The 14302-nt window shown below is 37.1% G+C and overlaps 1 protein-coding gene across 1 annotated transcript; it reads left to right on the top strand.

Annotated features, from left to right (window-relative positions):
- Positions 1-291: 291 nt before the first annotated feature.
- Positions 292-2705, top strand: LOC149234681 (uncharacterized). The gene is made up of 3 exons (XM_089368344.1): positions 292-1416; positions 1681-2549; positions 2687-2705. Exons 1-3 carry the CDS (start codon positions 292-294, stop codon positions 2703-2705), a joined length of 2013 nt encoding a protein of 670 aa, XP_089224470.1.
- Positions 2706-14302: the final 11597 nt, after the last annotated feature.

Here is a 14302-nt window from a genome sequence, read left to right as displayed (position 1 = left end):
AACAAGGCCTTCTCACGCACAATGGGATAACCGACACACTTGGCGATACTAAAAGCGAACATAAATCGAAGCTTTACCATAATTAGAGTTCCTTTGAAATCGAAGCCTAAATTGATGTCACATGATTTAGATTAGATGGTGACATGGTGCATTGTTAAGGCATTTTTTTGTGGTAGGATTTTAAGTTTCTAAGAGTTCTATTTGTAGATATAAAGTTATTTTTTTTGTAAGTTTTTTAAATTATTAATTTATTGTTATTGTTTTTCATGTAGGTACATTATTTAAATAGAAATGCCTCCAAAAAGAAAGGGTCAATCAACTATTAACAATTTTTATGGATATTCTAAGACATCAAAGACTTCTAATGTTAAAGATATTCCATCTATACCCGATTTGAATGATGATGCTAATGAAGATGTAAATGAAGAGTTTGTTGTTAATCTAGAAATTCCTGGCCATGAAAAGGAAGGACAAGATGGTGGATCTAGTACTTCGAGGAGGAAGGCTTTCTCAAAACGTGAATTTCGAGAAGAGTGGACGATAAAACATCCTTGGGTTTATAGTATCAACGTTGAATATGGAAAGATTCGTATGAAGTGCAAAATTTGTGAGAAATACAAAGCTCAAGGTCCGTGGGGTATTGGAGATGGATGTAATACCATTCAGTATGATGCTATAAGAAATCATGCAAAATCTATTATTCATCAAAAATCAACTCAGAGAAATTTGTATGAAATTGAAAGGTTGGCAAAGCCCATTACAGAACACATAGTGACAATAAATGAGGCTAATAAGGAAAGGGTCATAACCACTATGAAGTTAGCTTATTTTATTGCGCAAAAGGATATTTCAATTGCTACTTATGAAGATCTTTGTCATCTTCAAATGCATCTTCGAACACCTAATATGCCTTCTCGAGTGGAGTATTCTTCCTACATAAATAGAAAAGCAGCTACTGAATTCATTCACTCTATATCAGATTACCTTGAAGAGGTTCAAACTAGAAAAATGATTGAAAGCCCATTTTTCTCTATAATGTTAGATGAAAGTATAGACAATGGTTTGGAACAACACCTTGTTGTGTATTCTACATATCTAGACTTGAAAGGATTGGGCCCTCCAATGTCACAATTTATGAAAATGATTACTGTTCCTGATGGAAAAGGAAAGACTATATATGATACCATCATTAATTTAAGGGAATCAAGGCAGTTGAAAAATGAGAAACTAATAGCAGTTTCGACTGATGGTGCTTCATCTATGGTTGGATGTGAAAATGGATTTGTCACATTGCTAAAAAATGATTTACCAAATCTTATTGGTACTCATTGCATTGCACATCGTGAAGCACTTGCAGCATCAGATGCTTCAAAAAAGATACCAGAGTTTTTGTTTGTTGAGAAAATAGCAAACAAGGTATACTCATGGGTTGGAAATTCGGCAAAGAGAAATAATGAACTCGTTTCTTTATTGGAGATAATGGAAATAGAATCCTTGCAGGTTCTTCAAATCCATGGGATTCGATGGCTCTCTAGGGGTCAAGTGGTTGAAAGACTAGTTACATTAATGCCTGCTATTTTGAGTTTGTGGAAGAGAGAAAGAAAGAATTCATGGTATGATAAGGCAAGAATTTTTTCAGTTCAATTTTGTTTGAATATGCTTGCTGATGTTTTGAATGAGCTGAATAATCTAAACAAAAAATTTCAAGAAGATAATGTGGATGTCACATCACTTGGAATAGCTATTGACCATACATTAAATTCTCTTAAAAGATATTTCTGCAAATCAGATTCTTTTGTTGAAGGTGCTGTACATCTTACTAAATTTTTAAAAGACTCTAAAGATGGGTTCCTTGAAAATGTTGACAAAGAGGGAAATACACATAGACATGATTTGTTGTATATTCCAATCCATGATGAACAATTGCCACAACAAATGGCAACTTGCATTGATGGCTCCCTTGAGAGTTACATACAACTTACAAGAAACTATGTACAAGCATTGATTGAGAGTTTCAATTCAAGATTTCCAGATCTTCATCTTTTTAATGCAGCAAGGTTGTTTAGTCCTTATCATTATCCATCAGATCTTTATGTCAGAGAAAATAATGCAAAGCATTGGCTTGAAATACTTTTTTCGCATTTGCAGCATAAAACATGTAATGAAGGTGAAAATGTACCAACATTTGATGTTACAGCGTGTAAAAGAGAACTATACCAATTTATTGATGTGGTTTATTTGAATGGAGAAAGATTTCCAATGAAAGATGCATGGAAAGTGTTTTCTCAAACAAAAGATTGGCACTCTAGGTATCCAAATATGCTAAAATTATGGCAAGCAATGCTTGTCATACCAGCGAGCACTGTCGCATGTGAACGAGGGTTCTCTAAGCAAAATATGATCAAAGATATAAGGAGAACAAGACTGTCAATTAACACACTTGATGCATTGATGCGTATATCATTAATAGGTCCTAACACAACAGATGTGGAATGGGAACGAGTTTATGAGATTTGGAAAACTGCAAAGGAAAGAAGACTCTTTGACAGGTGTGAATTATTAAATTACATGTTTTTTTACTTTGCACAAAGTTTATATATATTATATATAATTGTCCTCTACTATATTTATATTTTTTATATGAAATTTTAACGTTCTTTGTTTATTGATGGAATGTGGAATACAGGCATGAACAGTTACATTGATGATCACTGATGTAAAAAGAAATTGAAGATATCATTTGAAAGTTTTTTCATGTGTTGTTGTTATAGGTTGATGGCACATGAAAAATGCCATCAAGGTTGAAAAATGGCCACATCTTACCAATCTTGTAGAAAATGTGATAAAACATGTGATGCCTTTGGATTTTATCATTTTGGTACTATGGCATATCTTTTCTCGCTTTATGCTTCTCAAGATGCATTTAAATACAAGGAGATTTTTTTGCACATATATGTGATTCCCTTCTTTATTTGGCTTTAATGCGTAACTTTCATGAAACATGAAGCATTTCATTGCTTTAATTGTCATTGGAGCAATGGAATTTAGAAACTTGTAAGTTGTGATATTAGTTTGGTGTAACTGGATTTTTGAGTAAACCATCATTTATGTATATGTATGAATTAATAATTTGTTTCCAAACATATTTCTTTTATTGGATGGTTGGATGTTGGTGGTACATTCTTATGCCTTTTTAAGGTGTCATATATTTATATTTTGTATCAAACATTATATTAGATAATGTCATAAATTATCTCTGAATTTGCATGGAACTTAGTCTTATTAGGCATCTAAATATTCATGTAGCATAATGTAAATTGTTGGATTTAAATGATAATTTAAATATATGAAATGGATAACCATCAAGCGTTTTACCTTGGACTGATTATATAATTTAAATGAGAAAATTTCAAATGTTCAACACTTTTTATTGAAACCTCCACAATTGAGTTTTTTCAAATTTTGGTTTTTTTTCTTACGATAAATATATGAAAATTTTCAACATAATTATTTATTGAATGGTAATTTTTTATGAGAGGCACCTCGGTCAAAAAGCCTTCCTCAAGGCCAAGAAGGAGCCTTCTATCCGAAAGGTTCCCAATGATCATATCATGGGTGTGAACCTTCCTTACATCCAAGGAACCACGGACAGGATTGCAAGGATTCTAAGGAAGTATGATGTGCCCGCAACCTTTAGACCTCTCAATACTATCCGTGGTTCCCTCAGGTCGGTGAAAGACCCGATTGACCCTAAGGACATGAAGGGCGTCTATGTCATTCCCTGTTCCTGTGGGACCCCTTATATTGGTGAGACTGGTCGCTCTATTAATCAGCGGATTAGCGAGCATTCGGCTGACTTAAGACATGGGAGGACCAAGTCCTCGGCCCTGGCTGAGCATGCGGGAAAGACTATGCATCATGTGTGTATAGAGGAGGCTCAAGTCATTGCCAAAATTGCGCACTTTCACCATCGCAAGTTTAGAGAGGCCCTGGAGATCGAAAAAAGGCCGATCAACCTTAAAAGGGATGATGGCTGGAAGATCAGCAGTTGCTGGGTCCCAGCCTTGTCTTCTTAGCCTACTCATTTCCTTTCGTTAGGTCTTAGGGTTTCTGTCTTCCCCCTCCTTTATTTTTCTTTTGACAGTTTTGTCCTATTAAATTGGAACGGTTGAGTTAGTGATTTGTTTCGGGCTATCATTGTATCGACCTTACCTGTCTATGATACTATTGGACATATTAGTATTTATACTATTTAATTATCTCTAGATTAACCTTAGAATTAAGTTTCCCTTTAACTAATTCCTAATTAACGCGTTTTAAACCTTATAAATATTAATAATTAAGAATATTGACATCGTTATCCTTAATAAAAATTTGGAATAAATATTCTTTTTTAAATATTGTTTTAACCTTTAGGTTTAAAGATACAAATAATATTAGTTTAGTAATAAACATATCAACCTTGGATTATAAGTAATAATAGATTTTGGATTATTGACCGTTATGTTTAAAGGTAATTATGATTTACCATAACATTGGTTATAATATTTACCTAAGATAATAAAACTCTAGGAATAATAGTTTAACAAATTGTTTAGATCTATTAATTATCAAGAAAATTTAGATTATGTAATAAACTTTTAATCTATTGGACCAATCTATTTAAATAATAAATATGATATAGACCTAACTTATAAATAATAATGACTTTGTTAACCTTAATAAATTTGGAATAAAAATCTTTTTAATAAATATTGTTTTAACCTTTAGGTACCAATAACATTAGTTTTAATAATAAACTATCGACCTTAAATTATAAGTAATAATAGATTTACCTTGGAATAAATATTATTAGGTAATTATGATTTACCATGATATTAGTTATAATTTTCACCTAATATAACTAATTCTCTAAGAATAATAATAGAAGATTTAGATTATTTATTGATTTAATGGACCAATCTAATTAAAAAATATTAAATATGATATAGATCTAACTTACCAAAGACCATTAATTAATTATCACACAACTATCGAGTATAACTAAATCCTTAGAATAATAGGGTTTGATTACCTTTACATTGGAATAATAATTAAATATGATTAATTAAAATATATTATGGGATATAATAACCATCTTAATTAAAATATATACGTAATAAGAAGAATACACCTAATTATTTTAAATTTACCAAATATTTACCTAAATTTAGCTTTTTAGAGAAATATTAATTGACTTTTTAGTATTAGATATCATTTTTTGGGATTCAACTGCGTTAAGTAAGTCATTCAAACGTATGACCATTTCCATGAGAGGTAGTCGTAACTGACTAATTTCTCATGATTTTTGAATAGTTCACTTAGCACTCATTGCATCGGGTGATGCTCACAGGGGTGAAGAAGTGGAATTGAAACTAGTGAAATGTGGAGAACGAATCACATAGCATCAATCATCACTTCCGGGGCTTGCACCCGGTAACCAGGACTTCCCAGGAGGTCACCCATCCCAGAACTCCTCTGGCTGAAGCGCGCTTAACTGTGGAGTTTTTCCACAATCAAGCCCACTTAGCTTGCTACCCCATTTGCAAAACCTTAGCAAGTATTGTGCCTCATGAACCATTCAAGTAGAGATCCCTTGACTCTTTTTGAATTTAAGTATGGGGGATTTACGCAGTGCATTATATTAGATATCATTTTTTGGGATTCAACTGCGTTAAGTAAGTCATTCAAACGTATGACCATTTCCATGAGAGGTAGTCGTAACTGACTAATTTCTCATCATTTTTGAATAGTTCACTTAGCACTCATTGCATCGGGTGATGCTCACAGGGGTGAAGAAGTGGAATTGAAACTTTTTAGTAGTTTGACCAGGGTCTCTTGGTCAAATTAGCCGTTAGGAATGTAGCTGTTGGGATCTCTGCACACTCTATTTAATCACGCTAAGCTAGATTGGTTCTTCAACTTGTCCTGACGATGAACCACACTGGTTGGTTCGAAACGCGTCGACAAAAGATTCGTTATGTGATTTTGCCGAAGATTATCTTACGGTAATTTTTTAATCAAAACTTTATTAGTGAAGGGTTAATTTATTATGAGAACATCACTCTTGAAGGGCAAAATTTTTAATATAACGTTTCTTGACGGGAAGCATAAGGACCCAAAACGTCAAAAAAAAATTGTATGACGGGTAAAGAGAAATCCAAATTCAATCCCTGTTGGTGACCCATTACCTATACATGGAAAGAAAAACAAAGGAAACATTATACAAAAAAATAAACAGAAAGGAAACGAAATGAATTTATGTTTTGTAATCCCAAATAGAATCTCGGCTTTGAGATATACTTGAAGTTGGAAACATCTTGGGCTAGGTGAAACATCTGGAAATACAACGCATATGAATGGGAAATTCAGACCTTTAAGAGGAGGAATTATACCACTGCTTCAAATACTAAAAGAAAACTTTCAAAACAATACTTTCTTACCTCTCTCGAGGACCCCTTGGCCCTTGACAATTTGAGAATAGTTTAGACACAACGGAAACTGTGAAACAACCTACAGAAGAAAAAAACGATGAAGCGACGGGGTTAACTCTCTCTGATTAATAACAAAACCCTGAAGATATGATGGAAAACGAGAACATGGGGAAGACCCTTACCTAAGAAAATTAAGGGTGTTGAACTGGATCCATCTAATGGAGGCATCAACCACAGACAAGCAGCAGATACAATCCATGTCCAAACCCTCACAGAGCAGCAGAGCTGAAAAAACCCTCGTGAGCATTCGAATGAGACCTGGTGAAGCAATGTGAGGAGGGAAACCATTGCCTTCACAACACTAAATGAGACATCCACCGTTGATCTCGGTTGGAGAACGGTGATCCATCAATCAAGAGTTGAAATCGCGAGGCGGGAATGCCAAGTGGATGAGCCACTGGGCCGTCGAGAAAGATCTATTTTTCACATATAACCAGACATTTTGTATAAAATTGGAACAAAAACATTAACACCATACTAGGACCACTAAATATGAACCCTTGAAAACTACCCCACGTAGGGGAAAAATAAATTGATTAATGTTTCACATAAAATATATGATGTAGTTATTAGCAATAAACATTCATCATTTATGTATATATGAAAATGTGCATGGTTGATTCGCCAATGAATTATTCAAGAAATAAAGAAAATCATTTTACTTGTTTCGGGACATTTTCTTTTTGACAAGCCATCATTTTGTTAGGCATTTTGTTTTATTTATGTATGTTATGTATTAGTGATAAGTGGAGATATGACATTTATGCATATTTCACATGCATTAAATAAATGCATCCAAATACAAGAGCTTACTTATGCATATTTCCCATGCATTAAATAAATGTATTCAAATACAAAACTCTATAAATGCATATTTCCCATGTATTAAATAAATGCATTCAAATACAAAACTCTATAAATGCATATTTCCCATGCATTAAATAAATTCATTCAATTTTAAAAGTCAATAACACTAATCCAAGTAGAGTAATTTTATTAGCAAAAAATTACCTAATCTTTAAAAATTGTTAAAACAAAAGATAAGTCTCACTAAACAGGCAAAAACTAGAGGACACTCAATGATCTGATATACACATACATAAGATGTTACATCTTAAGTATATATTGCAGTGGTCCAAACATCAGCATGCAACTATTTCCGCACCAAAACCTTTGTTAAATCTAGCAAAGCATCCAACATGTGATTTGGACAACTTCCAATTATATAAACTGGTAAGGCTCAATTTAAAATTGTAGGATGCCATCATGTCACTACGCAGCTTCTATTTAAGATAACCATAGAATATAAAGTAAAATTCATTAAAATACCCATAAGGAAAAGTGGCCCATGACACAAACCAAATTATATCTTATTGCAATATTCTTCTACAAAAGGATTGAGACTATATTTGAGTCTCTAAATGTCACAAAACTTAAAGTATAAAAGTTAGTGCATTATTACTAGCTAATAATTCAATCCAACTCTATTCAAGAAACCAAACCATAGAGTTTTAGACAATTTTATTTGGAAGTTCAATCAAATCTAGACTTACCATGCCCAAAATAATTAAATAGTCAAGAATCTCGACATAATAGGTCATCTAGGGTTTAAATGGAAGAGACCTTATTAGGCTCCTTCCAAACCCTATAGACAAAAACTAAAAGGTTTGGGCAACCGAATCCTAGCAAAAGCTCAGTTCCTACATCAAAATGAATGTCTGTCCAGTGATTGTGAACTTACTAAAAAATATAACAATATTTATAAAATTATAAACATCTATAGACGCCTCCCTAAATATTTCCTATTTAGACTTCAATTGGGGTTTCCTCATGTGCTTTGGAACTTATCCATGAACGACTTCACACACTCTTGGGGTTGTTTCATGGCGATCCATCCTAAATACCACCACATTATGTTTACTGTTGACACCTAATCATAGGGATTGGGTGAACACCTATAAATAGTGTAAATAAATAATAAGAGAAAACGGAGAGTCATCGGGAGATGAAACTCAACAGTCACTCCCTCACGTATATAACTATGAACAACCTAAATGAATAATATAATCTCATTTAAAGAGTTACCTCCTAGCCTAACTTGGTATCAGAGCCAGCGCTATTTTTGGCTTCCTGCTATTATAACTCCTTCTACCTCTTTTTTGCATTTTTGTAGACTGACATATCCCTACATTGAATTTGTAGTCTATTATTCCCTAGAGCGCAGTGTTGGACTGAGCACGCTCTGAGTTTGGTAGAAGACCAAACGAACCTCCATTATATCAATATTTGGAGACTGTTGGTACGATTATTTTATATGAATTGAATGATTTTGTTGCTGAAGGTGCAGATGTATGGTGCGGTTGCTACTTAGAGATGCTTCCTGGAGGTGACACGTGAATGGTATGTCGAATTCTTTATGATTATTGAGGTGGATGGTATTATTACTACGTTATAGTGTTATTGGGACTATTTTAATAGAGGTTGTCTTCGATGGTTTCTATTTCATTGACCACAAACCACCGAAATGTTATACAAGGATTTCCATTCTAGTATACTTTGCATACGCTACAGTACACTGCATCCATATAACGACCCTCCTCCATATCAAAACACTGCGTACATTGTATTGCCCCACCTCCTCCACGTACCTGGTTTACTATATACTAGTTTTAATATATAACTGTGTTTCTTTTTTAATATCGGTTTTTTTTCTAAGTAAGTTTAATCTATTAATATGATACAAAAAAGGATTACAGTGAGGCTCGACCACAGAGGATCCTAGCATAATTCATCATGCAGTCAGAATAACTATTTTTGACTGCCCCAACATAGGGGAAACCAGTCCAAAAAAGTATGAGTCCAAAAATAGCCCACACAGGGGTAACCAGTTTTATCACATCATAACAGAAAATTTGAGCCAAATCATAATCCCAACTAGAAGAAACATAAGACTGAATAGTAACTGAACAATCAACATGACAAAACGTCCACCTGGCTAACTCAACACTTGGAACTCAGTCGTCCAGGGCTGGTTCCTCCACAATCAGACACACGTACTTGTCTGGGTCATCATCCTCGTCCGACGTGCCACTTCCATGTGCTGGTTGGCCTCCCTCAATGCTGCAAGCTCCAACACGCAGTCCTGACGTGTCTCCTCAGTGACTACTAGAAGCCTGCATGTAACTGAGCTTTCCCTTCTCATCATGCTGACTGCCAGCAACAACATGGCCATGCAAGGTGGCCCGAACTTCATCAGCTTCCTGATCACTAGTGTTGTCCCGGCTCCTGCTGCTCGATCCTGCTCTGGTCGCCTCCTCAGTGTGATCAGCCAGAGGAGTTGGCGGCTCAATTTCTTCCGTGATGGCAATTGAGATGGTGGCGACAATTACTGGGCGATTTAGTGAACTACAAAAATGGAACTGAATTGTGTCAGGAGTAGGGTGCAGAGGAAGGGGAAAGGTAGCAGTGCGGACTGTTGCATCTCCACGACTTGTGCCATGGAGCAAGGCTCTGCCTTTGCCGCTTCGGGTCTTTGGGTAACGCCTCGTGAAACTAATCAGGTTGGGGATATCAGTTGAGGAGGCAGGAGAAACCGAATCGGGGCTAGGCATTGCAAGCGAGCGAGAGCTTCCACCTCTTGTGCCCCCTCTTCTATTGTGCATATGATGGTGAACCATGATGGGAATGGAAATAAGGGAAGAAGTAGCAAGGGTTGTGGATGAATTGACAGAGGAGCGATGTGGGGAAATTATAGAGGAGTAGTGGTCAAGAGCAAGATTGCAAAGGTTGGTGTGGGAATGGTGGAATCCATTACCCAGATCAATACAACTTACTAGCCACCATTTACTACCAGTGAAAGTGTGCACATTAGGCTCTTCCGCCTACGGAGGACAGGCACAATGAATCAGGGGGGAGGAATAACAGAGAAATTCGTAGGCTCCATGGTTATGTCGGAATTGACTCCACCTCGGCCTGTGCAGTCATTTAATGGCTCCTGCAAGGTGCCATGAATGCCATTCAGAGTGGCATAGGGGAAGTTGCAAGGGGCCATGTGGCCAGCCCGTCCGCCGCCTTATCGTCTTGTCATGTTAATGCCTGGGATGAACACCTGCATCCGGGTGCATTTCTTCTTCCTGAACCATTTCAATCTACGCCAATTCATTGTATTCCTATAGCTAAAAAGTAGTGGCCATAGTATTAAGTGTGCCTGCATGAAAATTCCTTCCACTATCTACCCCAATGTCAGCTAGAAGGTCTGCTACTTTGTTTCCATCCCTGTGAGAGTGTTTAAGATTTACATCTTTGTGGATTGAGAGCCAGTGTTCAATGAGCTCAAGTCGCTCTGCCAGTCTCCAATTGCTTCCCACCTTGTAGGAGGGCGTCCCTTGCAGGATCTGATTAACCATGTTGATGAGAATCTGGGAATCCCCTTCAATTATAAGTGGGAAGAAATCATGGAGTTGTGCTAGGAGAAGCCCCTGCCATAGCCCTTCTAATTCCGCCGATTTATTTGTATCCCAACCAATTGAACCTAAATAAGTTAGAAGTGGAACACCCTTGTGATTTCTGAAGACTCCTCCATATCCTGCTTTGCCTGGATTGCCCTTAGACGCCCCGTCAAAGTTGAGTTGAATCATGTGCTGGGGTGGAGGGGTCCATCTATCTATTGTCTTTCCTTGTGAGGAAGTTTTACCCTGATTTGCTTGTATATGCTTCCATTGAAGGTTCCAGTTTGCCCAGATAGTCTGTTCTTGAGGGATGGCAAGATAATCTTCTTCTGAACATGCTTGAAGCATCAAGGTTTCCTGAAGGTTTTGACCTATATTATTCCATAGAACTTCTGAAGAGGAGGACCTGTCCTTGAAGATGCGATGATTCCTTTCTTTCCAAACATTCCACATGATGAATCCTGAGATTAGTTTCCATAGTGAATTTAACAGTTTTCTTTTGTAAGGATTGTTTGCCCAAGTACATATAGTGTTAGAGATATTCTCCTTAACTCGTCCATCTTTTTGGCATCTGAAGCTTACCTTTTCCCAAAGTCCATTTTCCAGTGGGCAGGAATTTATTAGGTGCTCAGTGGTTTCTTCTGCCTTTTTGCAATTGGGACACATGGAAGGCCCATGAAAGCTTCTTTTCTGTAGGTTGTCCCAAGTGAGAATTTTATTTTGGCATAGCAGCCAGAGGAAGGTGGAGAATTTTGGCCAAATAGTGGGGGCCCAAACTTTGTTCCATGGTGGGTATTTGACTATTTGGGTGCTTATTGTTAAATTGTAAGCTTTTTGTGTAGAGAAGGTTCCTTTTGTTTCATAACCCCATCTGATTTTATCCCTCTTATCAGAGTAGTGAATTTTCTTGTTTGAAAGCTCTGTTTCCAGACTGTCCTTGATGAGCTGAGTGTCTTGCCTCATGATTTGATCTGAATTTATCCATTGCTTATATCCTTGAGCATGGGTAGGAATCTAGTATTTATTTACCTTTTCCATCAGTTGCCCTTCCCAGTCCTGTATTTGTTGAGGTTAGACTATGTCTTTCAACTTGGGTCTTTGCTACCAAGAATCTTCCCAAAACTGGGCATTATTACCATTCCTAATTTCCAAAAAGTTGTGTTGTTGAATTGCATCCTTGTGCTGTTTAGCTGTATTCCAGATGAGAGAACCTGATCCTACTTCTGTGAGTCTGATTAAGTCATCAACTGGTCGATTATTGGCGTATTTCACTGTCCAAAGGATAGCCCAGGGATTATGTGGCTCCGAGATCCATTTCCACCAAATGCGAGCTCCCATGACCACATTACTATGCTAAGGATCACGAAGCCCAGTACCTCCATAAGTTTTTGAGAGGCACACTGTGTCCCATTTAACTAGGGCCCATTTTCTCTTTTGGCCTATGTTTCCCCACAAGAAAGATCTTTGAAGATTTCTAATGTCTTTGAGGACCCATTTTGGCGCTGCCATAACTGAAAAAAGGTATAGCGGCATGGATTGCAGCACGGCTTTGAGTAGGACTAGACGGCTAGCCATGTTTAGCATACGGTAAGTTCAGGAAGAGAGACGGGCTTCTAATTTTTCAAAAAGTAATTTCCAGGATGAGTGTTTTAAAGCAGAGTTCATCATGGGAGCTCCCGGGTATTTGGAGGGAAGAGCAGCTATTGAAAAACCCAGGATTCAAGCAATTGAGGCTTTGGTTGTAGTAGGGGTATGAAAGAAGAAGATCTACGATTTGGTCTTGTTAATGCATGCCCCAGAGGCATCCGAAAAATCAGATAGAATGGATTTTAATTTGAGAGCTTCCTAGACTGAGGGATGGCCAAATAGCATAATATCATCCACGAATTGTTGGTGGGTGAAGACCAGGGTGTTGGGAAAAGAGAGACCTCTTAATTGCTGGGAATGAAGCACTTCTTTGATGCATGTTCCCAGTCCTTCCGCCATTATAATGAAAAGGAAAGGGGAGAGGGGATCTCCTTGCTGGATGCCTTTGGAGGGGCGAAAGGGAGAGGAAGGGATCCCATTGATCAGGATGGAGAAGAAGGAAGAGGAAATAAGACTCATGACCCATCTGACCCGGGGGGGGGGCAAAAGCCAAAGGCTATCAGCATTTTGTGTATATATTTCCAGCTTAAACTATCAAAAGCTTTGGAAAGATCGATTTTTAGGAGCATACCTGCCTTTTTGAATTGCTTCAAGGAGTGTATAATCTCGTGAGTGAGAATGATTCCATCCGTGATTTGCCTTCCTTCCACATAGCCTGATTTCTTGGGTGATATGAGTAGAGGGAGTAGAGGTTTTAGTCTGGAAGCAATTACTTTGGAGATGATTTTGTATATGACATTACATAGAGCAATGGGCCTGAATTTGTCCGGAGTCTGAGAGTGATCTTCCTTGGGGATGAGAGCGAAAAAGGTTGCATTCAAAGACGGAAGCAGCCATCTATCAGTTCTAGATTCCTCCACGACTTGCTAGACCTCGTCTTTGATAAGATCCCAAAATCTGCGGAAGAAATTAGAAGTAAAGCCATCGGGGCTAGGCGCTTTTCCTTCTTTGAGATGTCGCATGGCATTGTCCACTTCTTGTAAAGAGATTGGCCTGAGGAGGAGCTAATTTTGTTCCTCAGTTATGATCTTAGGGATATTCTTGGTTATTTTTTCAATAGCCTGCAGTCTATCTATCTGAGGTTCCTGGTGTACCTCCTTAAAATGAGTAATGAACTCTTGTTCAATGTCCTCATGTTTTTCCAACCAATCCCCCTGCGGATTCTGAATATTAGTGATGTTGTTATGCATTATTCTTTTCATAGTAGTGCGATGGAAGAACTTTGTGTTTCTTTCACCCTCCTTAAGCCATTTGATTCTGGACTTTTGCTTCCAAAGTATTTCTTCTTGCTTGGCTCTTTTGGATAGTTGTGTTTGCAGGTGTTTTTCCAGCTTGGAGGTGTCTTCAGACCATCCTTCCGTGATGATTCTCTATTGTAGTTGTTTCATTTCTTGATCTAGACCACATTATGCTTGGAAGATATTTCTAAAGGTATTCTAATTCCATTGTTTAATGTTGTTCTTGATATTTTTAAGTTTTTGTTGGAACTGATACATTTTTGAACCATCCGGAGGTTTGAAATTTTTCCAAACCTCCTGAATCAGATTGTTGAAATCTGGGTGAAGCATCTAGAAAGACTCGAAGCAGAAAGGCCTATGAGTGGCATTACCCGGCCTCTGCCATTGAAACACAATAGGCCAATGATCTGAACCTATGATTGGTAAGATCGACGCC

The sequence above is a fragment of the Pinus tabuliformis genome, chromosome 8, assembly GCF_031772625.1.
Source record: "Pinus tabuliformis cultivar Carrire ecotype Pingquan chromosome 8, CPIR1, whole genome shotgun sequence".
In the NCBI taxonomy this organism is placed as follows: domain Eukaryota; kingdom Viridiplantae; phylum Streptophyta; class Pinopsida; order Pinales; family Pinaceae; genus Pinus; species Pinus tabuliformis.
This window is presented reverse-complemented; position numbering and strand designations above follow the sequence as displayed.